Genomic DNA, 26,871 nt, shown 5'->3' with positions numbered 1-26,871 from the left:
CTGGTGGTGGGTATTAAAGAGGGCACGTTCTGCATGGAGCACTGGGTGTTATACGCAAACAATGAATCATGGAACACTACATCAAAAACTAATGATGTAATGTATGGTGATTAACATAACATAATAAAATTAAATTTAAAAAAATGATATTGTAAGGATGCAGTTGTGCAACCAACCCATATTCAATCAGAACTGGTTAGTGTTTCTCCGTATCATCAATTGCTACTACAGTAAGACCTATAACCAAAGTAAAATTTAATCACCTTATACATGAACTTGACATTGTAGATTCCCTGCATCAATTAAAAATTAAAAATTAAAAGGGCTTATAGTTTGCATTTTTTTGGTATGGTGTTTATAAAAGCACTAGCTTTGTGATTCCTAATGGTTTCTCTACATCTGTATAATCAATACTGTGGATGACCATTACCTGAAAGATAAGTTCAGTGAAATATGATTTTAATATTAATACATTACATTTGCAATGGAGTGCTATTATCTCTGAAAGTGTTTTACATTGATTCTCTCTTTCTGTATCCGCCTTTCACTTAACAGCGTCACTCTGCACCCACGTGTTCAAGCCAAGAACAGAAATAATTTTTAAGTCTTTCTCATCTCCAAGTTCTATCCACTGTACTTCATAAAATATCTCCATCCCAACTCCTCTTGCTATTCACTGCCACAGTTCTGGCCTCACCACGTCTCACGGGACTGCCGTGGAAGCCCCCTAACTCACCTCCCACCCCCCACCATGCTCCCCACTCCCACCTTCCACATTTGCCAGAGTGCTTTCTTAACGCCAATCTGAGAGAGCTCCTATCTCGAGGAGAAAACCTCAAATGATTCTCCGTTATCAACAGAGAATAAAACTTAAAGTTCTTAGTGTGGCATCCAACAGCTCTAAGTGTTTCACAGCCCGGTCCCTTCCCACCTTTCTCTCATCCTTCCCCTTGCCCCAGGAGGGTCTCGGCACACATAGAACCACCTCTCTGTATCCCCTCATGTCAGCTTTACAAGTCGATTCATTCGCACTCACTGAACCCTCTCCCTAGGAAGTCCTCCCCCACCATTTTCCAGCATGGGACATTCTTCTAGACCCAGAGAAAGAAGCTAGTTCAGGCAGGTGCCATGACAATTCTATAAAGCACATGCTAGAGGAGAAAAAAGTCCTCTAAACTCCAGTATCATACGTGAGGCACTATTGTAGATTAGGAACAGCAACTGTTGGAATGATAAACATAGAGTTGGTGAAGGCTCTTTATATAAAAATCTGAACTCGGAGCAATTGCAAAAAACCTGAGAACACTCTATAATAGCAACCTTGATGTCCATAAGCCATCAGTTGGGGGTGGGCCATTAAGGGCCATGAACCAGGGTGGGATATAAGAGAAGGTCAGTGACATGGCAGCACAAGGATCCTGGAACAAAGAATCAGGACCAGAACTGTGACATCTCTTGTACCCCTTCCTGGCTACAGGGTCACTGGTGCTTTTCTGAGGAAGGAGAAACAGAGCGACCCAAGGGATAAATCCTGGCCCAGCTCTGCGTCTCTCCCTTCTCATTTTCACACATGGCAGACATCATTCATCAAGGTCGGCATTCTTCTCATCTCAGTACCCATACCTATGAGCTGGTGCATGCACATGTCCACACACACACACACACACACACACACACATACGCTCATCTGCCACCTTGTTCTTAAGCTCAGTCCTCACCCCAGAGCACCTACCCAGACACCTTTCTGCCTGATGTTCCTCAAATATTTCCAACTAAATAAGCATCACAGAAAATGATGAGGTAGTGTGTATCCCAAGGGCCTGTGAATGTAACCTAGATGCATCTTGCAGGAAGTTTAAAGTTTCACATTTGACAACTGCATGTGAATTTCCTCCCTAATGCATCAATTTATTTTGTTATAAAAACCAATGCTTTAAGAGGCTTACTACTGGAGAAAATTGACTTTGTCTAGTCTGGTTTTGAGTGCCCTTGGTCCTTAGCCAGGTGTCTGCACACCCGTTTGTGATACACAGTCTGTCCAATTCTGAAAGCCATACACACTGTCATAGAAGCGGCCACTTCGAGGAGGCTGATTTTGCTTGTGAACCAGGAATAATCCAGAGGCTTAAAGACAAATGGAAATAAAGACCTTTGTACCCCTTCATCACATTATAGAAACCTAGAGTTTCGGGGTGCCTGGGTGGCTCAGTTGGTTAAGAGACTGCCTTCGGCTCAGGTCATGATCCTGGAGTCCCGGGATCAAGTCCCACATTGGGCTCCCTGGTCAGCAGGGAGTCTGCTTCTCCCTCTGACCCTCCCCCCTCTCATGTGCTCTCTCTCTCTCTCTCTCATTCTCTCTCTCAAATAAATAAAATCTTAAAAAAAAAAAAGAAACCTAGAGCTTCTAGAATAAAAAAAGGATTCCTTTTTGAAAAAGCAATAGGGAGAAATATGGTTTTAAGCAGGGCTGTTCTTTCTGAATGGTCTTCCCCATGCCTTATCTTGCTGATTTCTCATCCTTTAAAAGTCAGTTTCAGCCCTCCTCCCTCTCATGCTCTCTGTCTCTCATTCTCTCTCTCTCAAATAAATAAATAAAATCTTTAAAAAAAAAAAAAAAAAGAAAGGGCGCCTGGGTGGCTCAGTTGGGTAAGCGACTGCCTTCGGCTCAGGTCATGATCCTGGAGTCCCGGGATCAAGTCCCGCATCAGGCTCCCTGCTCGTCAGGGAGTCTGCTTCTCCCTCTGACCCTCCTCCCTCTCATGCTCTCTGTCTCTCATTCTCTCTCTCTCAAATAAATAAATAAAATCTTTAAAAAAAAAAAAAGTCAGTTTCAGAACCACTTGCAGTAAAAAGCTTTTTCCAATCTTCCCATCTGTTAAGATGCTTGACATGGCATTATGTAAATATTTCTCCACAATAAAATATAATTGTTGCCTTATTTATCTCCTTCATTAGACTATCAGTTTCTTGAGAAAAGAGTTTTTTAAAAAACGTTCTTAAATTTTTAAAAACAGCACTTAGCATAATACCTGGCATGTAAGTGTATAATAATGAATATTTAGTGCCCATCTTTCATCATTGCCCCTCATGAACACTGCTTTCTAAAATATTTTTGTCTACCAACAGCATTTTAAAGAACATAATGATTAATCAACATTTCCGCTTTACTAATCAAAGACATTTTATCTGATCATGCCATAAAAATAACAAGTGGAAAATGTTTTTCAGTATTAAAATGACCCATTCACTTAGATTACTGGTGTGTTGGTTTGCTCATATGGGCTCCTGCAAGTTTTAGCTAAAGATATAAAGCCCCAATATTAAAAATGTATGTGTCAATTTAAAGTCATTCACATATGCATAACAAATCCCAGTTTTTATAATAAAGTCATGGAATGCTGAGACAAAAGGGATATAAAGAATATTGGAAGTAATCTAGTTCAACTTCCCACTTGAAAATAAGCCTCCTTTTAAAACATCCCTGAAAAGAGATCATGCAGTCTCTGCTTGAACCTTCCATACGGAGAATGCCCTTCATGCTACATTTGCTTCTGAACAGGTCTAACTGCTGGACCCACAGACTGTTGCTGCCACGTGAAGAGACCGCAGCACACACAGGCAGGGCCCAGGAGGGACGGAGAAAGCTGGCACAGACTGCCCAACCTGGCAGGCAGGAGGTGGGTCTAGGACCTAAATTTATTTCCAAAGCCCATATGAAGACTTTCAGCCAGGCCATCTTTGCTGGGCCACCTGAAATAATTTTTTCACCAGGCCCAAACCTGTTTTCAAGCCCCATTTCTGTGGGGCCTCCTTCATCTCAAGTAAATGCCCAGATTTCAAAGGGCGAGAATTGAATTGAAAGGACTGTAATGTCTTGCAACCTACCAACTAATGAAAAATTACTTCACCATTGTTATTCCTATTATTAATAGAAAATGAGGATCTAACCTGTAATGGTCTGCACCTCAATGTCACATCCCCTTTTTGAAGGCTGAACCGCCAGGTGAACCGCCAGGTGCGCCGCCAGGTGCTAAGGAGGGGCTGGTAATGACAAGTGCGTCAAACTAATCTCGGCCGCAAACTACTGCATTTTATTATGTAAATTCCCAGGATAATTGAACACCTTATCAAGGGCATCCACTCAATTAATTTAAAAAACGTTAACAGAATTCATTTATCATCATTTTTAATCATAACTGCCAAGAACTCTTAATTTTAAGTTAGCACTCGAGAGTTTTTAAAGAAATTCAAAGTGGTAGGACATACGACATTTTTTGATTATTCTTATAACTCATATAAACAGGAGTAAGAATTTACATTGTAATTGATTTAATAGTGGTCAACATGAGTTATACATAAAAGATCCAAATCCTACTTCTAAATTCGAATTGTCATCGATTCTGCAAATGCTGAAAGCTTATGAAAATGTGCTATGGCCCCAATATGGTATTAATATCTTTTTATGTAAGCAAAGAATGAAATACATTACATCATTAGTTTTTGATGTAGTGTTCCATGATTCACTGTATGATGATTAACATAATAAAAAAAATCAAATTATAAACATAAAATTATCCCCCAATTATATTAATGTGAGTTGCCTCTGGAAAAAAAAAAAAAAAGAAGAAGAACGAAATAAATCATCAAATGATGAAATTCTGACACTGCTATGTTTGATGCCCTGCTAGGGATTATAGACTATTGGAGACTTGACACCTGCCTCGAGGGGCTTTCATCTAGACAAGGAGAAAAAAAATTCATGTATTTGATGCAGTATGAACAAGTACACATACATAAATCATCATTGATGAAAGGATGGGGAGGACCCCAAATCCTTAGCTGGCTATTTCAGCAGGCCCCCCAAAAGAATGTGGTTTAACTAAACATTCCTGAAAATGCATTATGTGTCACCAGCTAGGACTTGAACCCCAACATCTGGTCCCCTCTCGTAATCAGCCTTGTGAGATCTCACTGGAAGACTCCTGTTCTATGTCTAATTTCTGGCCCTGGCTGGAAACAAATAAAGGGACTTATGAAAATTAGTGGTCACCGCTGCTCAGATTAACCAAATGACAGTGCAGTTTCCTACTACTTAGGCCACTGATACTAAAGCCAACCTAAGAAGGTATATAAAATGTGTATCATGTGCTGCTTGCATCGCCCTATGTGCTAAATAAATGTTAATGTTCTTCACTTTGTTCTGTTTCCTTTCTTTTCCTTAACTACCCCCATTTCTCAGTCAAGGTATAGAGTACATTTTTATATGTGAGCATGGTAAAGTAAAACCAGTTAATTCTCTGATATTGCTCTCCAAACCACAGCATTTGTGAACCTCAGGACTGGTTGTGCAGAGAAAAGTTTACAAATAATCCCTTATTTCTGAGAGAAAACTCTGAGCTAATTTTTTCTCCATTTAGATAAAGCTAATGTAAATCCTCTGGAAAATCCCCAGATGGAAGAAGGAACATTTTGGCCCCCAGGCCTGATTCAGCCCATTATTTGATTTCATTCAGCCTGCAGGTGAGAAAGCTCTGGGCAGCCCTGCACAGAACACCCCAAGCTTCCACCCCTGAGCTTCAGGGGCCTGCTGAGGTCACTCCACTTAGAAAAAGTCTCTAAACAATTAAAAAGATGCAAATTATAATTTCAGAGGAAAGTAAGGCCAAGAACCCCAATTTTAGAATTTAGGAAAGCTTTGCTACCTCTCTTTTCCTCTTTTTTTTTTTTTTTTACAAATCCATATATATATTCCTCTACCTTCCCTCTCCGTTATTCTATTTGTGCCCATTCCAAGGGTCAAGCTTTCTTCCTCCATCACCATCCCTCTGTTCATCCCCATCACCTCAGTCAGAGATGTGGCTTTGGCCGTTTTCAGAGTTGACATTTGTAAAATGAGGATCACTAGATAAATGACATCAGCGCTTCATCCATTCTAACACTTAAGGAAGGTTAGTGATTATTATGCAAATGAAAAAAAATTAATAGGGAATTAAAAAAAATAATAAGAATGGCAAACATTTGTAAGGTCCTCACTAAGTGTCAAGCATTCACAAATATTTCATTGACCCCTCAAACCACTATACAAGGTTGGCACTAAGAACTGTGCAAAGAAGGTGAGATTGTAAGTTTTTTTCTCTTGCAAACATTGTTTTTATATATTTTTTAAAGATTTATTATTTGAGAGAGAGAAAGCGTATGTGCACACACACACAGGGGGTGGGGGCAGAGGGAGAGGAGAGAGAGAGAATCTCAAGCAGATTCCCCGCTAAGCGCAGAGTCCGGCTTGATCCCACAGCCCTGAGATCATGACCTGAGCCTAAATCAAGAGATGGACGCTTAACTGACTGAGCCACTCAGGCGCCCTTGTTTTTTTAATTTTAAAACAAGGCTGTGGAATTAAATACTTCCATATGACTAAGAAAATCAACTGAATTAAGTTCCACTTAACTCATACACAGTCCTCTGCTGGTTTCTTTTTTCCCTGCAAGACAGAGTCCTTCATAGAAGAAAAGAAGTTCTAGGCTCTTGTTTTCAACCTATGTGCCAATTTTCCCTTTTATGAACTGAAAATTATACTTCACAAGATTCATTATACGATGGAGCATTTAATATCAAATCAATATCTAAAAGACATTTTCACACAAATGATCACAGGGGAAATCCAATCATTACTTGTTAAGTGATACAGTTAGAAGTTGACCTTGAGTCCCCCATCTGACAGAATGGCAGAGCTTTTTGGTTAACAAATTGGTGGAGATTTCATTTAGGAATCAGTGTTCCTAGAAGTTATTATAATGGTTAAGTAAGTACTGAGCACAAAGCAGAGTACTATACCTAAAAAGAAAAAAAAAAGTAACACAAATGGGCTGAGAGCCCACCACAAACTGTTCCCTACTCCTAATACATGTTTACCTGCAAGACAGGATATTTCTGGGGCTCATTTCTCTAGAAAGTACATTGCCTCCCCTTTCAAACAAATTTTTAAACATTGTTCCACATTATTTATGGAAATGAAACTGATTCTTTTAAGACTTCTGATATGCAAACATCCAAATTATAAACTGCTTGGCCTTTAAAAGATTATGCAATTTCTAGGAAACGGTACTAGTTGTTTGTTCTTTTTCACCTTTCTGGTGAAATAAAATAGAAAAACTTCCCTAACACCATGAATTTGATTAAAAAAATAAACTCACTCAGGTTCAATTCCGGTAATGCAAACATGCTGAGTTGCAATTTACTGTTGTATTATCTATAATAAAAGATTTGATAAACATATTAATAGTAGGGGCCACTCCAAAATTTCCTAGATTATAGGGCTTAGGGGCCACAGGCTGGCTGGAGGCAGAGCCAGGTGACTTATTCTGAAGCTGCCTTTGTGTAGGAATCACCCTGTTTTTACTTTGATGATGTATTCAGACACAAATGAAAGTAGTACAGAATTTTTAAAAATCGTAGGCACACTTTACATAAAACTGAGAAAACATCATTTGTCCACATCAGAGATTATTTGTTTATTTACTTATTGTAGCATTAGATGCCGGTGGGGATACGAGAGGGAGAAGTAAGATCTTTTCTTACCCCTTCCTTAAGCATCTCCTGATAATAACAGTAAAGGGATGCTGCCTTAAATAACAACTGGTTCCAAAACCTTTAGCAATGACTACAGTGTACACAGAAGTTACAGCATACACAAAAGCAGCAGATGAACAAGTGATACCTCATTTATCTGGAGACTGCAGGTTTACCTAGAGCTACCATTTAGCCCTCCTCACAGAGGTTGAGACTAGCTACTGGCCATTGGAAGAGCTGAGACTGGAATCCGGTATGGCAACTCGTAAGTCCACACTCTCTCCCACTTCGCCATAGCCAGTTTAGGAAGAACATGGCTTGGGAACCCTTTGAGAGACACAAATTCAGTTACAGCATATTCTTGAAACTAACAACACAGCATTTATGGAATGCAGACTCTTAATACAGACTGTTCTTCCTCATGGTCTGGCTATATTGTTACTCTACTGCATTTTTTTTTATATTCTGGTGATGCATTTATGTGTCACCTACTCATACCTAGTACATACCTCGTACACACACACATCTAGAGAGTGCTTAATAAATATTTGTTGAATAAATAAATGGATGATTCACTGACGTTTTATTGAATTGTAAAACTAGTGCCCTTGTATAAACAGGGATCTATATGAGGTTATCTGGAATGATCGATTTCTAAGAGTTGGAAAGTTATTTAATTCCTCCATCCATAAAAAGCTTCTGAAAAATGCCAGAACTGGTGTGCAAAATGGTGTTTTAAGTGCATTTTCCTGGGCAGAGATCCCAAAGCTCTCATCAGACCAAGTGTGTGTGTGTGGGGGGGGTCTATGAACCTGAAAGATAAAAAATTACTAACCCAATGTATCTTCTCTATTATATCCCCTCTATCATATAAATGACCAGCCCGGCTATGCTTACAAACCTCCAGTGACAAGAAACTTATCACCATATGGGGCAGTCCTGGCTACTTTCATATTTCACAGCATAACTTCTGATTGACCACAGCTCCATCCTCCAGAGTCACACAGAACATATTCAGCACCATGCCACTTGACAGTTCTTCATGTATTTTTAGATAGCTGTCATAACCCATCCTATCTTCTCTTGTGCAGGCTGCAAATCCTCAGTTCTTTCAACTAGAGTCAAGGTTTCTGCTACCATCTGCACCATCTTCCATTCTGGCACTCCTACTGCACTTTGGACCCCACCTAGCCACACGGGCGGTCAACACCTTCCCAGCAGCCCCACCCCCACCCCCGCCGTGGCCAAAACCACATACCTCTGCTTAACAGAGACCAACCATCTCCTTGGGGGCAGCCGGTTCAGCCCACTGACTTAGAGATAACTTCTAGTTAACTAAGACTCCTCTATTTTTTTTCTTTGTATGTGTTGCAGTTTCCCCATGACCCTCCCATTCTGTTTTTCAGTAGTTTGAGGATCCCATTGCAACATTTTACAACTGTCCCCGTCAAACCTCCACTTTTAAATGTAACAGTTTCTTTCAGCTGAGGTTCCTACGGACTCTCAAGTTCTATCAATCCACATTTTAGCTACCGTCCCCTTCACCTAGCCTCTCTCTCTCACTCTAGTTCAGATAGGCTTTCATACAGGGTGATGCCTTATGAGCATGCAGCTTATACTACAGAGATCATAAAATAGATGTTGCATAAGGAACGCCCAAAACAGGCAGGGGTGCGCTAATTAAGAGCACAGACTCTAGAGCCAAATCTCTGGGCTGCCACTTACTACTGCATGACCTGAGGCAAATCACTTAACCTCTATCTCCACTTACTCATCTGTGAAATGGGATAGATAACTACACCTGCTTCACTGGGTAGTTACAACAATGAAATGTAAGGAGCCAGAACACATTGTAGGTGCCACATAAGTGCTTGTTAAATAAATACTTTAGCTAATATGTGCATATATTTGGTTACCTAAGTACGAGAGTGTCAGAAACCAGTGAGTATTATAAATACAGAAAATAGCTCAAGGACTTAAAATGTGCTATTGGGTTCTTCTCCGTACAACCCATATCTAGACCAACACAGCTTAGACTTGATGTACTTTGCAAAGCCACGGCACACACCTCTCAGTCTGTTTTCACTGTGGTCTTTTCACGTGAATACTCAGGGAACATTGGAGAAAGGGAACAAGGCCCAGTAAACATGCCTGAGCTGCAGAGTTGGAAGGGTTTTACTATTCATTCACTTTTATTTTCAGCCTATTTTCTTTCTGTTGTTCAGATCAGTCACTTCTGTTGTTTATCTGCAAGTTCACCGATTCTTCCCTCTAGCCTTTCCATTCTACTGTTGAGCTCACCCATTGAATTGTTGTGTTTTTTTCTCTTCAAGTCTTTCAGCGATTGTATTTCTCAGTTCTAAAACTTCCCTTTGGTTCTTTACTATATCTTCTATTTTTTTCACTGAAACTTCCTATTTCCTTACTGGGACTTCCCATTTTATTACTTGTTTCAAGTGTGTTCATAATTGCTTATTCTTGCATTCTTGTGACGACTGCTTTAAAATTCTTGTCAGATAATTCCAACATCTGTGTAATCTTGGTTTTGATTAGCCCTTGTCATTTACATTCAGATCTTCCTGGGGTTTGGTACTGACAAGTGATTTTCAATTAAAATCTGGACATTTGGGGTGTTTTGTTATGAGACTACAGATCTTATGTAAATGCCACACTAACAGGGAAGAAGGGTGCTGCCTTATTACCCCCTGAGGCAGGAAGGGGGTGGAGTTTAGGTTCTCCACTCAGTCTTATTACCAGTGAGCAGTGTTGAAACACCTGCCTCTCCACTCGGCTTCCCCTGATACTGCACTAGCTGGCAGGCCTATGCTGGGTGGAAGTCCAGACTTCCCACATGGTGCCCACTGGCACTGGGGTTGTGGTGAGGGGCGGTTGTTGGGATGCCCCTTACAGCTTCCCAGGGGTGGAAGTCTAGGCTCCCGGCTTGGCTTCTGCTGGTGGGATAGGGATGGGGGGGCAAGCAGTATATTTTGTGGTGTTTGGCTGGAGCAGAGAAGTTATTGTCAAAAAGTTCTCGGTCTTGCTAGGCTGCTCCTTTCCTGGTCATCTGGCTGGAGAGAACAGGTTTTCTTGTGGGTGCTTTTTGTCTGTGCCCATTGGCCTTTTCCCCATGGCTGGCTTCTACCATATCCAGTCTGAACTAGATGAGGGGAAAAGAAAACCCAGAGAATTCACCGTGTGTCCCTTCTCAGATCCCAAGGTCCCTAGTAAGTCTGCCTTCTTCTCTCCACCTTCCAGAGTCTTTTTATGTTTATTTTATATACAGCGTTCAGGCGTTTTGGCTATACTTAGCAAGAGGATAAAGAAAAGTGTATTTGCTCCATCTTTCCAGAGGCATTAGTCTATCTATAAAAGACTAACCTACAGAGCTATAAGACTATCCAGCAGATACCCAAGAGCCCACAGGACCAGCTGATTTAGTCTTGCCCTCAGGGCAAGAGGTGCGGGGGGAGGGGCGGAGGTAGGTAGTGGCAGGATCTGGCTTTCATTGTCATACCCTCTTTGGTGAGAGAAGCAGCCTCTTCCAAACCAACTCCTCTGCATACCTAGGACAGCTTTCTACATTCATTGCCCTTCCCTCTGCTGTCTGCACTCACTCCAGCTGGCCCCCATGGGCACACCTCAGCCCTGTCACAGATCCAGTCACAGATCACTCATTAGGACCTGAGGAGGGAGGCAGGTCACCACTCCAACTGCACTCCCCGGAGCCAAAATGTCTTCTAATGTGCTTCACCAGGACGGACTTCTCCCAGCACTAGTTCTTCGGTACTCTCCCCACTCCCTGCTGAGATTTGGCTGAGGTCCAGGTAAGCACAGCAAGCATTTTCTATTAAAAAGCCTACGACTAAGGTAGCATGACTTTTTCTCGGGCTTTGTTCTCCTAGACCTCTCTTCTGCATCTGACAGTGTGCTGACCAGGCTTCCTATTAATAGCACCTTCCAGATAATTAGTTATTTGCAATTTGCATTTACCTCCCCATGTTACTTCATTTTATCTTCACGACACCTCTGTAAAATAGCCAGGACAACAGTATCATGCCCATTTTATATATGAAGAAACTGAGCCGTAAAGCAGATTTGCCCTACAGTGTCACATTGACATGATATTAGGTGCCAAAGCCAAGATGAGATAAATCTCTCAGGGGCGCCTAGGTGGCTCAGTCACGTAAGCATTTGACTCTGGATTTTGGCTCAAGTCATGACCTCAGGGTCCTTGTATTGAGCCCCACGTTGGACTCCCTGCTCAGCAATGAGTCTGTCTCCCTCTTCCTCTGCCCCTCCCCCCGCTCATGTGCTTTCTCTCTCTGAAATAAATAAATCTTTTTAAAAAATCTGCTTTCTTAGTCAGAGTTCATTCTACACCATGCCATCTTGGCTTCCATGATACTCTCATTATAAGAGTAATTACCATTTGAGCCACTCCCCTGCTTGTGTGCACTCTCTCTCTCTAATATATAAAATATTAAAAAAAAAAGAGTAATTACCATTTGACTGCCAGACCCTCTACAAGACCCAGTACCATATATAGTACTATGGAATCTGAGGCTCGTGGAGGTTCAAAAACTTGCTTGATGCCACTCAGCTAGTAAGAGGCAATGAGCTCATGCTCCATTCTTGGCCTTTTGTTCTTCCCATACAACATACTCTCTTTCAAAAATCTATTTATTTATTCTATGACTTTTCTTGTAATCTTCTAAATCTGTATCAACAATCCTGTTTTTATCTCTAAAACCCACTCCTTTATCTTCAGTGCCAAGTGGAGATTTCCACTCAAGGGGCTTATCATCGTATCAAGCCCCACATGACTAAAAATCAATCTGTGATCCTCACCTCTCTAAACAGTTCCCTCTTTCTACCTCTCTAGAACATCAACATCCTCCCGGCCACAGGACATGGAACTTTAGAGTTGACTTATTCCTTTCCTCACACCCCATATCCTGTCAGTCACAAAGTCCTATTGAATGTTCCTGGGGAGCCGCTCATCTTTTTTCCTCTTTCATCCCATGGCTATTTATTCAAGGCCATGACACTGATAGTGGGTCAGCCTTCCCCACTAAGTTCATCTTCTATGCCACTGTCTGACTAATCCTCCTTAGCACAGCTTTATAATATTACTTCCCCCACCCATCAACCTTTAAAGGTCCCAGAATCCATATACAAGGAGTCTAGAGTCCTGTGAGTAGCTTTCAAGCCCCCCAGAATCTGTATCCCCTCACCTAGCTGGACAGGTTAAACCAGCCTAGTCATTGGTCATCCCCAAGTCATTACCCATGTTTCTCCCTTCACCCAAACTGTCTTTCAGCTCACTTCTGCTCATTCGTATTCTATCCTTTAGGTAGGTCACACTCCACCTCTTTCAAAAAACCAGGTACTCTGGGACCCATAAAATCATGAAATGTGCACAGCGCTTAGAGCTTGTAACAACCATCCAGCCAGCAGGCTGTCCTCTGACTTGTTTACCTTTGTTTTGTGTGAGTTTGTCTTATCTCCCATCTAGACACTAAGCTCAGAAGAACGGGGAAAGGGGGATATAGCTCATGTTCTCTACTGCCCACAGCTCCCAGCAAAATGCCAAGCATAAGGAGGGGATTCAATACATGAGTGCTTCCTGAAGTTTTAATATGCATCTGGCAGGCTTGTTTCCCTAGTATGAAGTCTGTGGATTACCTCACGTGATCCTGAAGCAGACAATCTACAGACCACATTTTCAGAAGCCCTGATTTTTCAGGATCAGTTGCAAAATTCATGCCAAAAATAGACACGAGATTGGTTTTTATTCTTACGCTCATCAACTAGATCAGCAATAACTTGAACACACACAATTTTTTGTTATCCAAGAGATGTTTTTTTTAAAATGCACGAAGATTTGCTAGGCCTAAAACAAAATTTGAGGTCTAGGTATTTTTGAAAGATGTTATATCTTCAACAAATTCCCCACATTCAAGAAGCAAGAATTTGCTATCTTCTTCTTTGGACTCTGAGAAACTGAGGGTTCTAGAGGGGAGGGGGGTGGGGGAATGGGTTAGCCTGGTGATGGGTATTAAAGAGGGCACATATTGAATGGAGCACTGGGTGTTATATGCAAACAATGAATCATGGAACACTACATCAAAAATTAATGATGTAATGTATGGACATTAACATAAAAAAAAAAAGAAAAAGAAACCACTGACACACAGGATTCCAGGAGATCTACCTGTTCTCTTATCATTTGCTCATTATTTATAAATGAAATGAAAAATTCAAATTATTTTATCTCATTCACATTTCATTTTAGTTGGAAGAGAAATCTTAATAAGCAAAGCTGAATAAAAACAGAATTAAAACTTTGTAACCACCTTTAAAAAAAAAAAGCAAGAATTCGGTCTGTAACTGGTTTTATAATAATCTCATGCAGTAGATGAATTAGAAAATCCATTTGGGGATTGGAGATGGAAGTTAGAATGCAGAACTGTTCCAGCTAGAAATGTAACTCATTAGGAAACCCAGCAAACATGGTTTTACAATGAATAATCTCACATAAATGTATAGGTAGGGAGGCAGAGGACTAAGGAGAGATTCAGATGATGCTTTTAGCACTACAAAATTATTTAATGAATTCCCCAAACATTTTAGAATATGTTGAATATCTATGGAATTAGATATGTTAGCAAAAAATGAAAAAGACAGCTCAGGAAAAAGAATAAATAAAAGAGATACTTGCAAATATCATGCTTCACATTTAGGTTAATTAACCCCAAACTGGATAAAATTGTGTGGTTCTTTTTTTTTTTTTAATTGTGTAGTTCTTAAGCAAGTATGTTACATTAAGGAGTGTTTCTTAACAATGGAGAACTAGAGAATTTCAAGGAGGCCAGAATTTTGTGGAGAGTGCATTTTAGCTACTCAATCTGGAGTTAACTATGTGTTTTGTGATGGACTCTTTCTGGTTTCATTAGGATGCTGTTCGCTTTTGAGAAGTATGTCCATGTTAACAACCACAATGTAATTTAGGCACATTGTTTTCTTTTAGGAAGGTATAAAGATGTTGGTATAACTAATACCTTCCTTTCGAAGTTTCCTCCAATAAACAACAACCTCACTTTTGCTTGAATATCATTAACTGACAGGCAACCTATCTCTTTTCCAAGTAGTTCTAGTTAGTAGAACTTTCTCCTTCACTAAGTAGGAATCTACTTCTCTAATTTGACCACCCTCCCAATTCTGCCCTGTGAAATCGCCCGGGTCACGTCTTGGCTTCAGAAGAGTGCTTCTGGTATTTGAATTTAACATTCAAATCTCCTTTAATTCTTCCTTTCTTGTGGCAAAAAAGTTATTAATTTCTTCAGCCATTTCTCAGATGGCATTTTTTCTAGAAGCCTCACCAATCTGGTCACCCTTCTCTCAACATTCTGTAGTTCATTAATGTCTCTCACAGCATGGTACCCATTGTTTAGTACAAGACTCCAAATCTGCCTAGAACAAAATCTAGATGAATTATTACCTCATATAATGTGTACCCAAGGCTTTCTATTAATATTATCTAAAATTACATAAGAGATTTTAGTAATTTCACCATACCACTAGTTCATATTTAGTTAATTACAACCCTCAAAGTTCCCATCCCCCACAATGAACTATTTTAAGATGCATCTCCTACGTTCTGTACATATTAAATAGAGTTTGCAGAACCTACAGTCAGAATTTTACATTTATCATTTTACAGGACACTGTTCTTCCCTCCCCCTCGAAAAACCCCTAGCTTTGAAGCCCAGGCCACTTTCCTAAAGATATCAGCACCAAGTTCATTGCCTTTCTCCAATCTCTGCCATGGTTCTTTGTGATTTCGGTAATTATGTCAGTGATCATTTTACTCCTGCCCTTGCCATCTGGACTCCACTCCTCCAATGACCTTGTCTTCCACTCCAGCTCAGTCTCCTTCTCAATAACTGTACTCCCTCCTAAATCTCTGTCTCAAACACCCACTCTGGAAGGACCACCTCTTATCCTTTCAGTTCCCTTATTAAGGAATCCCTGTCCCATCTGTTCTTCTATCCTACCAGCCCATACAAACCATTTATATCATCTTCTCACTGAGCATCAGCCCCGTCTTGTCCTCCTTCCCTCTTCCCCAGATTCCATAACCCATCAGTATCCTCATTGCCTTACACACAGTTCACCTCCAGGGCCCTCTCTTCCTGTCATGCTCACTGAAAAACAAAACAAAACCAGTCCAACCATCCACTTACTCCAAACCAATCCTCAGGCAGCTGAACATGGCCGAAAAAAAAGATAACATATATGGTAACATAGCATATATGATCTCACATCAAACTCATGACCACAAACTCCAAGTGAGCCCCAGGACTGCTCAGAATTCCGTTTCTACTAATCCTTCCGCTCTGCAAATCTAGCAACAATTTTATACTTTCTCCCCTCCTCTCAAACTTCCAACTCTACTCCTGCCTTCACTCTTCTCTTGACCTTGCTTCCTAGTTCATGGAAAATAGAAGCAGTCGGAAGAGAACCTCTAGCTATTCTCACCACCCCCCCTCCCCACCCGGCTCATCTGTCTTTGCTCCAGTTATATCCACAAGCTGTCCTTAAATTCATCTAACATCAGCCCTCTGCCGTGCCCTGGATCCATTCCCCTCACCTACTCTGTTACAGGAAACATACTCTCTCTCCTACACTATCCATCTTTCCATCTCAACTGAATCATTTGTATCACTTTACAAATACGCTTTAAAATCCCCCAGAGTAAAAAAATAAATAAAATATTCCCTTCTCTTGATCCAATCCCACAGACTGATAGATACATAGATAGATTTTGTTTTCCCAGGTGGTCTGAGCAAGTTGTGCTCATGTTTATTTATCCTGTGTTGACCTCCGAAAACTAGCTCATGCCCTTGTGCCCATGGGGTTAGATTATTATAATGCCCTTCTAGTCAAGCTTCCAGAGATGACATGGGAATAAGGAAAATGAAAAATGACACCAAAGGAACTGTTTCATTAAACTAAATACTAATGTGAAACAGAAAGATGCACCTCTTCTAGGAAACCACGACCTGTGTTTAGCACAGATACTTTCAAAAAGGAGGCATTCAATGAATGTTGACTAAATTGAATTGAATCTCAATGGTTTCTCACTTTACAGATAATAAAAACTTCCTGGAACCTGTGCTATTCAGGATACAGTATTATGAGCAAGAAAATCCACAACTTGTCTCCAAACCTGGAGGATCAGAAGCAGATGAATGCCCTAGAAAAGAGACGGGAGGCAAGAAGGCCTATGGTAGATTTGAGGGGCAATGACCAGGATGGGTTTCCAGGAAAGTTGAGTTCATGAAGAGGAGGTGATGCTGGAAGCCTTGATAAAGTTTATTATCAATGTATTTTTAGGGTATGTAAATGTTTCTAAATTTTAATTCACCCTGACTTGAATGCCCTATATGAAAGGACATATACCATACTTTCCGCCAGAAATGTTATTGATTGTAACCAGAGGCTATGTCCAGAGAAATAAATTACATTAGAAACTCTTTTATTCTTCTTATGTGTTCTATAAAATATTGTAAGTGTAGTGTGCCTTCTCATTTCAACATAACTGTAGCTTTCTCAAAAGATGAAAGAAAACAGAAACTGAAATTTACACCTTCTGAAGGGGATTACTGGGAATGACTCCAAATTAAAAAATATACACACATCTATCAAACACACCCACAAGTTAAGAGATTCAATCCAGCCTCCACGTGAATTATAGAAGATGATCAGTGATATATACAGTACAATTTATTATACTAAACAATAAACACAGGATATATAAATATTCTGGTTACTTAAATCATGAGAGATAATTTATAGTTTTCCCCATAGAGTATCACATTCAGCATTTGAAAAATATAAATTTATGAGCATTGTGGTCCAAATAAAGTAAAAATCTCTCTCTCTCTCTCTCTTCAATTTAAGAAATTTAAGTCAAATTATCTGTAAGTAAATATTACAGAAGCAAATCATATTGATTTCTCTGGACCATTCTCCATTCTGTTCATTTTGCCTTGCATGCATGAAGCAATCAATGAGTTAATTTCCAAAGCGACCATGAGTTAACTTCTCACCACTGCATTTTGTTCAAATGTTCTATTTTAAATTATTCCTTTAAACAAAGGGCCATTCTTCTATCCTTGTGTTATTGTATGCTCCCTTTGAATAGTTTCCAGGAATAAAATAACTGATCATGAGAAAACAAAACAGTTGCTCTTACCATCCTTTGTATAAAGTTATTAGATGATGGTGCTGATTCATGATTTAACAACTCTAAGATGTTGTAGCCTACACAGGGTGTATTAAATGTTCCCTTGGCAATAGACATCATTTCACATGCCCATTATCAAATTTCAACATGAAAAATTGTAGCTTTAACAGAAAGTGTTACTTTTTATTAAGAACATTTCCAATCCACAAAAGGGACAGGAGCAATGAGAATACCTGAAAATACAGTGCAGTTTTAATGATATTTAAACATATATTAATTGCAGGACATTACTAAGAAATATTTTTTGGACTGTTTCTTTAGGAACTTTAATTACCATCAATGTATAAAAATAAATAACAGAATTTCTGTCCAGATGGCATGATTAGTGCTGTTTTTCAGGAAAAAAAAAGCTTTTAAAATATCAATATCTGTCTTACACTTTATAATCCTATCTGAAAAAGAAACAAAATCTGTTTACAGTGCATCACGCTCAAAGTCTAAGTTACTTCTTAGTTTGAGTCCCAAAGAGCACCATTCTTTTTAAAAAAGTAGATCAGTGTGTTTAATAGGCTCCCTCTGGATTTTGTCTCTGATAAAGTTAAAGATGTACCTACTGACTTTGCTTATAGCAATAAAACTGTCACAATAACAGACAAGGAAGCTGGCCCAGATTTTGTTTGGATTTTTCAAGACCTAGCTCTTTATTTAGATATCATTTCCAGCATCTAGGTCTCTTATAGTAGCCTCTCCAGTATAAGAAATATGAAACATATAGATTTAAAACATTAAACAATCAACAACTATATGAGACATTCCTTCAAGCAGCAATAATAAACTAAAAATGTTCTATATAAATATGCAAAATATATGCTCCTTTCCTATCCCTTCATCCCCCTCCCATCCAAACTCAGCATCATCATGTTCCATTTTATTAGTGTATTTGTTATCTAGAACAGGAAACCCCCAACATATTCAGCAAAGTAAAGTATTTCTATAATTTTCTATAATAATAATAATGTTAAAATTGCAAATGGCTACTTTGTGACAGGAGTTGTTCTAAACATTTTATATATAGCAACTCATTTTAGTGTATAGTGTGTTACTGAACACAGGGCACTAGCTTCCTTTCCCAGCTTCCCCGAACCCTGGTGACACTAGTGGGAGGTGGGAAATATTTATAAAGAAATAATTTACTTTGATGATGGTGGATAAAGGTTCTGAGCTATGAGCTACAAAGAACAGTAATGGTAAACAGACAAAAAATGTACCTCCCTTTGTCTTTCATCTTTTTCCATCTTCCTTTGCAATTATAAGGAGTTTTGTTTTCATTTAGATGAAGTTGAAAGAGAGGCTAGGCAGCCTTTCTTAGTCTTAAATCCTTCCCACCCCCACACCCTCATATAATAATATATGACAAATGGGGTTTTCTTCCTTGGAGTTTTCTTTTCTTTCTTTCTTTCTTTTTTTTTTTTTCTGATTATGGTCCCAATTTTTTCTCTTCCCATCAGAATGTTGTTATGTTTTAATTATTGCATTCCCCAAACCTCCTTTCCTCAGCACAAATCTTTTGTATTAGACCAAAATTAAAGGCTACCTAATGCACTCCACATGACCCTTAAGAGAGGCGGTGGCTTAAGAAAGGTGTTTCCCTAAATCAGCTGCCAAGAACACGCAAGCAGTCCCACCCCCTTTCCACTCTTCCGGAAGCACCCACCACCCCAGATCCTCGAGGACTACGTTCACATCTACACAACTCCCATTCCACTACAGCAAAGCTTTTTCAGAAAACAACACAGCACCGCCCCCTCTAACTCCCTGCCTGGAAACACAGGGCTACCCAGGCCGGCAGCCCCTCCCCGAAGCTCTCCTCCCGCATCCTTTGGTCGGGATGCTCCAAGGCCCTGGTCCCAGCAGGGCACCCGCGTGCTCCGGCTCGAAACGGGGGGTCAGGCTAAGGGTGACCGAACCCAAGGCAATTTCCAAATGCCCAGGCGGGTCCAGACTGCCAGTAAACTGTGCCTCATTCACTCACCACCACCAGTCAAGCCCTCTCACACCCCAGCCAGGCCGGCCGCTCTTGACGGGTTCCAAGTTTCAATGCTCCCTGCAAGATGGGGACATCTGGGCAGTTCTGGGCGGGGACAGTCACAACTCCCAACCCTCTGGCAACGCTGCCCCTCCTGAATGAGACACGCACACCTTGGGATTTCAGTTTTCTGCGGCAGGGAGGGGGAGGTGGAGAATGGGAGGGGGAACTGGGAGGGAGTAGGGTGTGGCGATTTGTGGAGGGAAGGGGTAAGGAACACTTCCAGCCACATCTCTGCCCCGGACCCAGCCGGATCTAGCGGCAGCCGGCCTGCCCGTCGCTTTGTTGTCAGCGTCCCCTGTAGCTGGCGCGCACGCCGAGCTCAAACACGCCCCAGAAAAATCATCGCAACTGGCCAAGCGGGCCCTACAGCCCCCAACGCCTTGGCGGACGGAAGAAACTTGTACGCGGGCGCACCAACAGCCAGGATGCTGCGGTCTGCCTCCGAGGACAATTTTTAAAGCCGAGATAACAATGATAATGAAATATAATGAAACGATAGTATTTCGTCTTCTTCCGAGCCTTTGGGGGAAAAAAAAATTCCTGTTTTCTACCAGTCCGCCAATATTTACAGTCGCCCGGGGCGAAGCGGGCTGAGGTTGGTGCTCAAGGTAGAGAGCGCGAGCGAGGTGCAGAGCCGAGATGCGGAGAAGGGGACGGGGCTGGGGGACCCCGTCCCCGACGCCATTTGCGGAGCAGCGGCGCCCGCCGCCCGCCTTACCTGTGGATGCAGTTTCCATAGCAACTGGCGGCGGCCGGGCGGGGCCCGAGTCCAGTTCCCGCGGCGCCGCTTCGCCGGCCCCGGCGCCCAACGCCCGGCCGGGCTCCCCCGCCTGCGGCGCCGGCTTGGCCCCTGTCGGCGTCACCGCTTCGTTCTCCCCCTCCCCCCGGTCCCCGAACCACTGGGACCCGGAGCCTGCCAGCGGCAGCAGCTCGTCTTGGGGATCCGGCGGCGTGGCCATGGCTGGCGGTCCCCCCCACCCACCCCCCGGCGCGGCGAAGGCGGTTTGGCGGGGCCGAGGTGCGGTGCCTGGGCGGCCGGGCGCTCCCTGCTGCTGCCCCCGCCGGGACTCGGGGCTTGGGGAGGCCGCGGTGTTAGCGCCGCCGCCGCTGCTGCAACTCCGGCCGAGCTGCCGGCTGCCGCTCTCCCCGCTTCAGCTCCTCCTCCTCCCCCTCCTCTTCCTCCGGCCCCGCCGCGGCCGCTGCTTGCGCTCCGCCTCCTACTCCAGCCGCCGCCGCCGCTCGCTACTCGCAAGCCTGTTATTACGCAGGTGAAAATGGCCTGCTTCGTCCTAGTCTCCCTCGGCCCACATCAGCCCCCGGTGGCAGGCCCCGATTAGGGGATGGGCCAAATCCACTTGAATCTTCCTCTCTGTTGAGTAAGAATCTAAGGAGAAGATGAGCAGGTAGAAGCAGTCCCCAGCCGAAGCGTGACGGATGAGGCAAGCCGCCCTCCCAACTCCTAAACTTGAGCCCCGACTGGTGTCTTGGGACTCAGGGCAAAGGAAGGAAGCTTGGAGATCTCAAGGCCACGGTTCTGAGGGTGACCAGTATCAGCTGTGGAGGGGACGCGGGTCTGCGCGGGGAAGGGTGAAGATGAATGTTGGCAGGAGACAGGGAGCTGCAACCCTGAGGTTAAATGCTGCGTCCTTAAAAACTGTTGTTTCCAGAACAGGGCTGAAAATAGTGGAGTACAGGAAAGAACTACCAGGAGAGCCTCCGAAAAAAAGCTTGCCAGACCTCATCGGTACCAGCACTGAAAGCAAGTAGGATGTCACTAGGCAGGACGAAAAGCGGTTATGCTTCCTTTCAGAAACACTGAGCCAAAGTCATACAAATGATAAGCTGTCTGCGCAGTCTATTTTATTTGAGAATGTGGACACCTCAGGAACCTTGCTTTTTTTTTTTTTTCTCCTTTACAGCCGTCTCAGACAAAGTGGAAGATACTTGAAAGATAAACCGAACTCAGAGAAGTGGGCTTATAATGTATTATTCCTGTATTGGAGCCATCTTTTCAAACAAAACTTGTGCCTTATTTGTTCTGAAATTGTCTATGAAATGATGTGGTTTGGGAAAAAAATAAATTTCAGGCCAACACACAGGGTAGAAGAATAGGCTTATCCATTGCTCTTTCTTTGGAAAAGGTGGAATATGGAGTAGAAGTACTTGGGACGTTGTGAGATAGCTAAGCCACCATAGGCCTATCAAGGGTTTCATACCTGTTGATTTTTTTTTAAGATTTTATTTATTTTTGTGAGAGAGAGAGAGATCGTGGGCATGAGAGGTGGGGGAGAGGCAGAGGGAGAAGCAGACTCCCTGTCGAGCAGGGAGCCAGATGCAGGACTCGATCCCAGGTCCCTGGGATCATGACCTGAGCTGAAGGCAGATGCTTAACCCACTGAGCCACCCAGGCACACATACCTGTTGACTTTTTATTCAAAGTCCAACTTAAGCACTATTCAGATTCTCCTCAAAAATGCTGAAACTTAAAAGTCTAAATTGTGCCCAACCCTTCGTTCTTCTAGTACACTGTTCAAAAGATGTCCAGTGATAATTAAGAGAAAATATATTCACTCAGTAGATAATAAATACGGCTTACTAGTGCCGGATGTCCCTGGAAATATGATGATCACCAAAATTTTACATTACTGGTATCTTTAAAAATTATCATGGACATGTTCATTATTTTGATTATGATGATAGCTTCACAGGTGTATACATATGTCAGAACTAATCAAATTTTTCACTATAAATACGTGCAATTTAATGTATATCTATTTTACCTCAATAAAGCTATAAAAAAAATTACCCCCTCTGTCAACAACAACCAAAAAAATTCTTGGTTATCATGAATCATTATGGTTTTTGAAATCTTTCCATGGGAAAAACAACCTTGTTTAAGAAATCTTTAAGATGAAAAGCTATTCCACTGCTGTCTTTCCATGGAGCTTAATCCTGTTGTGTAGTCAGGGGGCACTTGTGAGACTTTCAAATCTATTGTTTAGAACTCCTCGGAGCATCAGAAATACCGGATGGAATTTCTCAGTTTCATTATTGATAACATGCCATGAACACAGTAAACTCTAACGATACAACATTAAGTGGTTACGGGTGGGTACTGGACATTTGAGAATTGTTAGGGTAAGGGAGTTACATACAGAATTACACAGTGTATGCTATTTTGTTTCCCTGGGAAACACTAATGAAAGTCATCATTAAGAAACTGGAATATCTATGCAAGCCTCTTAACTTCCTTATGCATAAATAGATAAGGAATTTGGAAATAGGATTCTAATTATTTTCCATATTTCATCAGATGTTTATCAGTACTCTAATTGAGAAGGTGAAGAGGAAATAGCCAGTTAGGTGTATTTAGATTTTACTTGTTAGAGGAAATTGAAAATTTCCATTTTCATTTCCAATTTAATTGAAATATCTATTTTGATAAATGATTCTGTTTTGCTCTGCTGAAAAGAGATGTATTCACTCTTTCAGTTTTAGCAATCTTCACAACCATCTTTACTTTTTTAGATCCCACCTCTGGATATATACAAATAATCGTCTATTTGGGTGAAGAAATTTTCAGGGTTGTGCTTTGGTTTGAAATTACCAATGTTTAGCCACATTATTTTATATTTGCACCCCTGTGTACCGACAAAACTTGGCTAATTTGGAGATTTATGGGCATAACACACAGTCAGCTGTGGAATTCAGGGCTTGCATAGATGCTCTAAGTTATGAATTGCTCTAACATGCTTTGGAGATAAAAAAAAAAAATGAGGTTGGCACTTTTAAAGAATTCTTAGCAAGAAGGGTTGAGACAAAAGAACTGTCAGGTTTTGTCTTTGAAGACAAAGCTATTGTTTTTTTGAAAAGAAGTTTTGTTCATTATTTCAAAAGAAGGAATCTGTTGAGGAGCATTTATTTAACACTAGCTTCTTAACTTAGACCAAACCTTACATCATGTCGAAAGGGGGTATAGGGCAGGCAAAAAGAGCACCACAAGTAACAAACTTTAACCAAGATGAAATCCTTTCCAGCTTCAATATTAAAGTTACATAAGAGCTCTGTGCCTCGGTTTCCTCAACTGTAACCTAGATATTTTAATAGTATCTTCTGTACAGGGTTTGAGGGAGCACCAAATGGGCTGACATAAGTAGGTATATTATTAACAAAAAGAGCACATGCCAGATTATTTCCAGAAAATGGCTTATAATGGTAAAAGCTCTGCCTGCATTTTTATATTTGCAAAGATCAAAGAATCAAAGCCAAAGAATCAAAGAATTCATTTAAAACAAATTAGATGAGAAATGTTCCCCTATATTGAGTGACTATTGGTCTTTTTCCACTTGAAAATCCTATAATTCTGAAAGACAAACCTTACATAAAGATAAATATATTTCAAAGGTTCTTTGAAGTAGCTGGGTAACACACACACACACACATCTCAACTTGGAATAGCCTATATCGGGAATGGCAAATATAATTCATTGATTGAATAGTACTGAATGGGTGGGGCACTGTACTGAGAGTCTTGGGCTATGTTCAGATTCAGTAGGAAAAAGTGCCTAGAAGGATAAGCACTAGCTACATGCAGACAAGTGAAGGAGATGTGGTAATATATGCCAAGTATTTGCTTTCTCTGGGTTATATGTTTATCAGCACCCAAGCCTAGTTTCTACTTTTGAAACTTTTTAGGAAAGAATGCAACTGTGAAATCACTCCCATTGACTTAGTAAGAAAAAGTGTTTGACTCAAGATGGGACTCATTCTGCAGCCTCAAATTTTTCTGAAATCGTGTGTGGGGTTGGTTCAAAGCTTATTGTGTCTGTACCATCCAGCTCATTTTGCAACATGGTTTTTACTCTACTACAATGGGTGGAAGCTCTTGAATTTTATATGGAAAAGTGTCCTCCCTTTCCTACTGCAGTGAAAGAACATTTAGATTGAAACTAATTTATAGAGACCATAGACTGGTGCACAAGAGAGCTGTGTTTTCTCCAGGAGACCAGTACAACACTCACAAACATCTCACAACACATTTGGAACACACCAGTTTCCTTCCATCCATAGGGAGTAGCTGCTGTTTCTGACTCAGCCATCCAAGGGGATAAAACATCAATGCTTCTAATGTCCTCCAGTAGGGAAGGAAAGAAGAGAATTGATCGCTTTTTAGTAACCCAGTTTTGACTTTCTTATAGAATTTGTGCATTTGAGCAAAACTGCAAAGATGTGTTATTTCTTTGGGCAAAAATATGAATTAGGAGATCTGTGACATGAATTCTCCATGCTTTGGACTCACAAAACACCTTTTAAGATATTCTGAGCTGGAGGAGCAAGCCAAAATCTACATGATGGAGGTAAATTGCCTTTGAAGAGTTCTTTGCATTTTGCGAACAGATCTCATTGACTAAACACACATGCCAACTTTTAATTTCCAAAATCTGATGAGAGATATGGTATCCTCACAGTAAGTTTTTTATTTATTTGACAACCAATGAATTAGCAGATTTCAAATGTGCTTCCTGGTGATTTGTATTTATTGTTTTCATAACAGCTTTATTGAGATTTAACTTGCATACAATATAAAGTGTCTAATGCAATGATTTTAAGTGTAGTCACATAGTTGTGCAACCATCACCACGATCAATTGTACAACATTTTCATCCCTCCAAAAAGAAACTTCATGCCCATGAGCAGTCACTCTCCACCCCCACAATCCAAATTCCATCCTAGGCAATCACTAATTTATTTTCTGACTCCATAACTTTACCTATTCTGGATATTCCATATGGATGGAATCATACAATATGTGCCCTTTTGTGACTGGCTTCTTTTCCTTGGCATGATGTTTTCAAGGTCCACCTATCTTATAGCACATATCAGTACCTCATTACTTTTTCTTGTATGGATTCTCCGTTGTATGAATATGCTCTAACTTGTTTAACCACTCATCAGTTGATAGACATTTAGGTTGTTTCTCCTTTGGGGCTATTATAAATAAAGCTGCTATAATTGTTTGTGTACAAGATTTTTGGGAGCACATTTTCTTTTATCTTGCATATAACCTAGGATTGGAATTGCTGGGTCATATAGGGTCTGTGTTTCCTTGTTTGAGGAACTGTCAAATTTTTAGAGAATTTTGTTTTCCAAATTAACTGCACCATTTAAAAATCCTGTTGGCAGCATATGAGGGTTTCAATTTGTCCACATTCTTGTCAGCACTTGTCATTACCTGCCTTTTTTTATTACAGCCATCCTAGTGGGTATCAAGTAATATCACATTTTAGTTTTGATTTGCATTTCCCTGATAATTAATGATGTTCAGCATCTTCTCATGTGCTTATTATCCATTTGTATATCTTCTGTGGAGAAATGTCTATTCAATCCCAAGCTTACTTTTAAATTGGGTTATTTATCTTTTATTATTTAGTTGTAGAAGTTCTTTATAATTCTGGATACGAGTCTTTTATCAGATATATGATTTGCAAAATTTTTTTCTCCCATTCTATGGATTATCTTTTTACTTTCTTGATAGTGTCCTTTACAGCACATGTGTGTTTAATTTTTATGAAGCCCAATTCATCTACTTTACCTTTCATTGCTTGTAGTTTTGGTGTCATATCTAAGAAACATTGCCTAATTCCAGGACCAAAGATGTACAGCTAAATTTTCTTCTAAGAGTTTCATAGTTTTACATCTTATGTTTAGGTCTTTGACCCATTTTGAGTTAATTTTTATATATCATGTGGATAATTTATCTTTCTTATTTTGTGAATTGCCTTTGTGTCCAGTCCAATTGCCTTGTCTAGTCAGGTATTTTTTTTCTTAAATATTTTTAAATGCTCTTTGTATTGTATTTTTGTCATTTATGTTGCAGATATTTGTCACATTTTATGGTTCAGGCATGATGAGAAAACCAAGGTTCTGAAAAAACCTTCAGAGATTTCTTCAAAGTCACATG

At 40.8% G+C, this 26,871-nt stretch overlaps 1 protein-coding gene and 1 long non-coding RNA gene across 2 annotated transcripts in view; one reads left to right on the top strand and one right to left on the bottom strand.

The window, feature by feature from the left end:
- RTN1 (reticulon 1) overlaps positions 1-20,884 on the bottom strand; it is a 201,713-nt gene extending 180,829 nt beyond the window's left edge. The window contains exon 1 of the mRNA XM_006730042.3: positions 20,629-20,884. Coding sequence (XP_006730105.2) covers positions 20,629-20,869 — 241 coding nt within the window. The 5' untranslated portion in view covers positions 20,870-20,884. The remainder of the gene's footprint in view (positions 1-20,628) is intronic.
- LOC145723421 (uncharacterized) lies at positions 20,860-22,715 on the top strand. Its single transcript, XR_014148447.1, has 2 exons — positions 20,860-21,286; positions 21,578-22,715. It is a non-coding gene; the product is annotated as an uncharacterized LOC145723421 (long non-coding RNA).
- The last annotated feature ends 4,156 nt before the right edge of the window (positions 22,716-26,871 follow it).

This window comes from Leptonychotes weddellii, chromosome 9 (assembly GCF_054177405.1).
Source record: "Leptonychotes weddellii isolate Sample4059 chromosome 9, ASM5417740v2, whole genome shotgun sequence".
Taxonomy (NCBI): Eukaryota; Metazoa; Chordata; class Mammalia; order Carnivora; family Phocidae; genus Leptonychotes; species Leptonychotes weddellii.
This window is presented reverse-complemented; position numbering and strand designations above follow the sequence as displayed.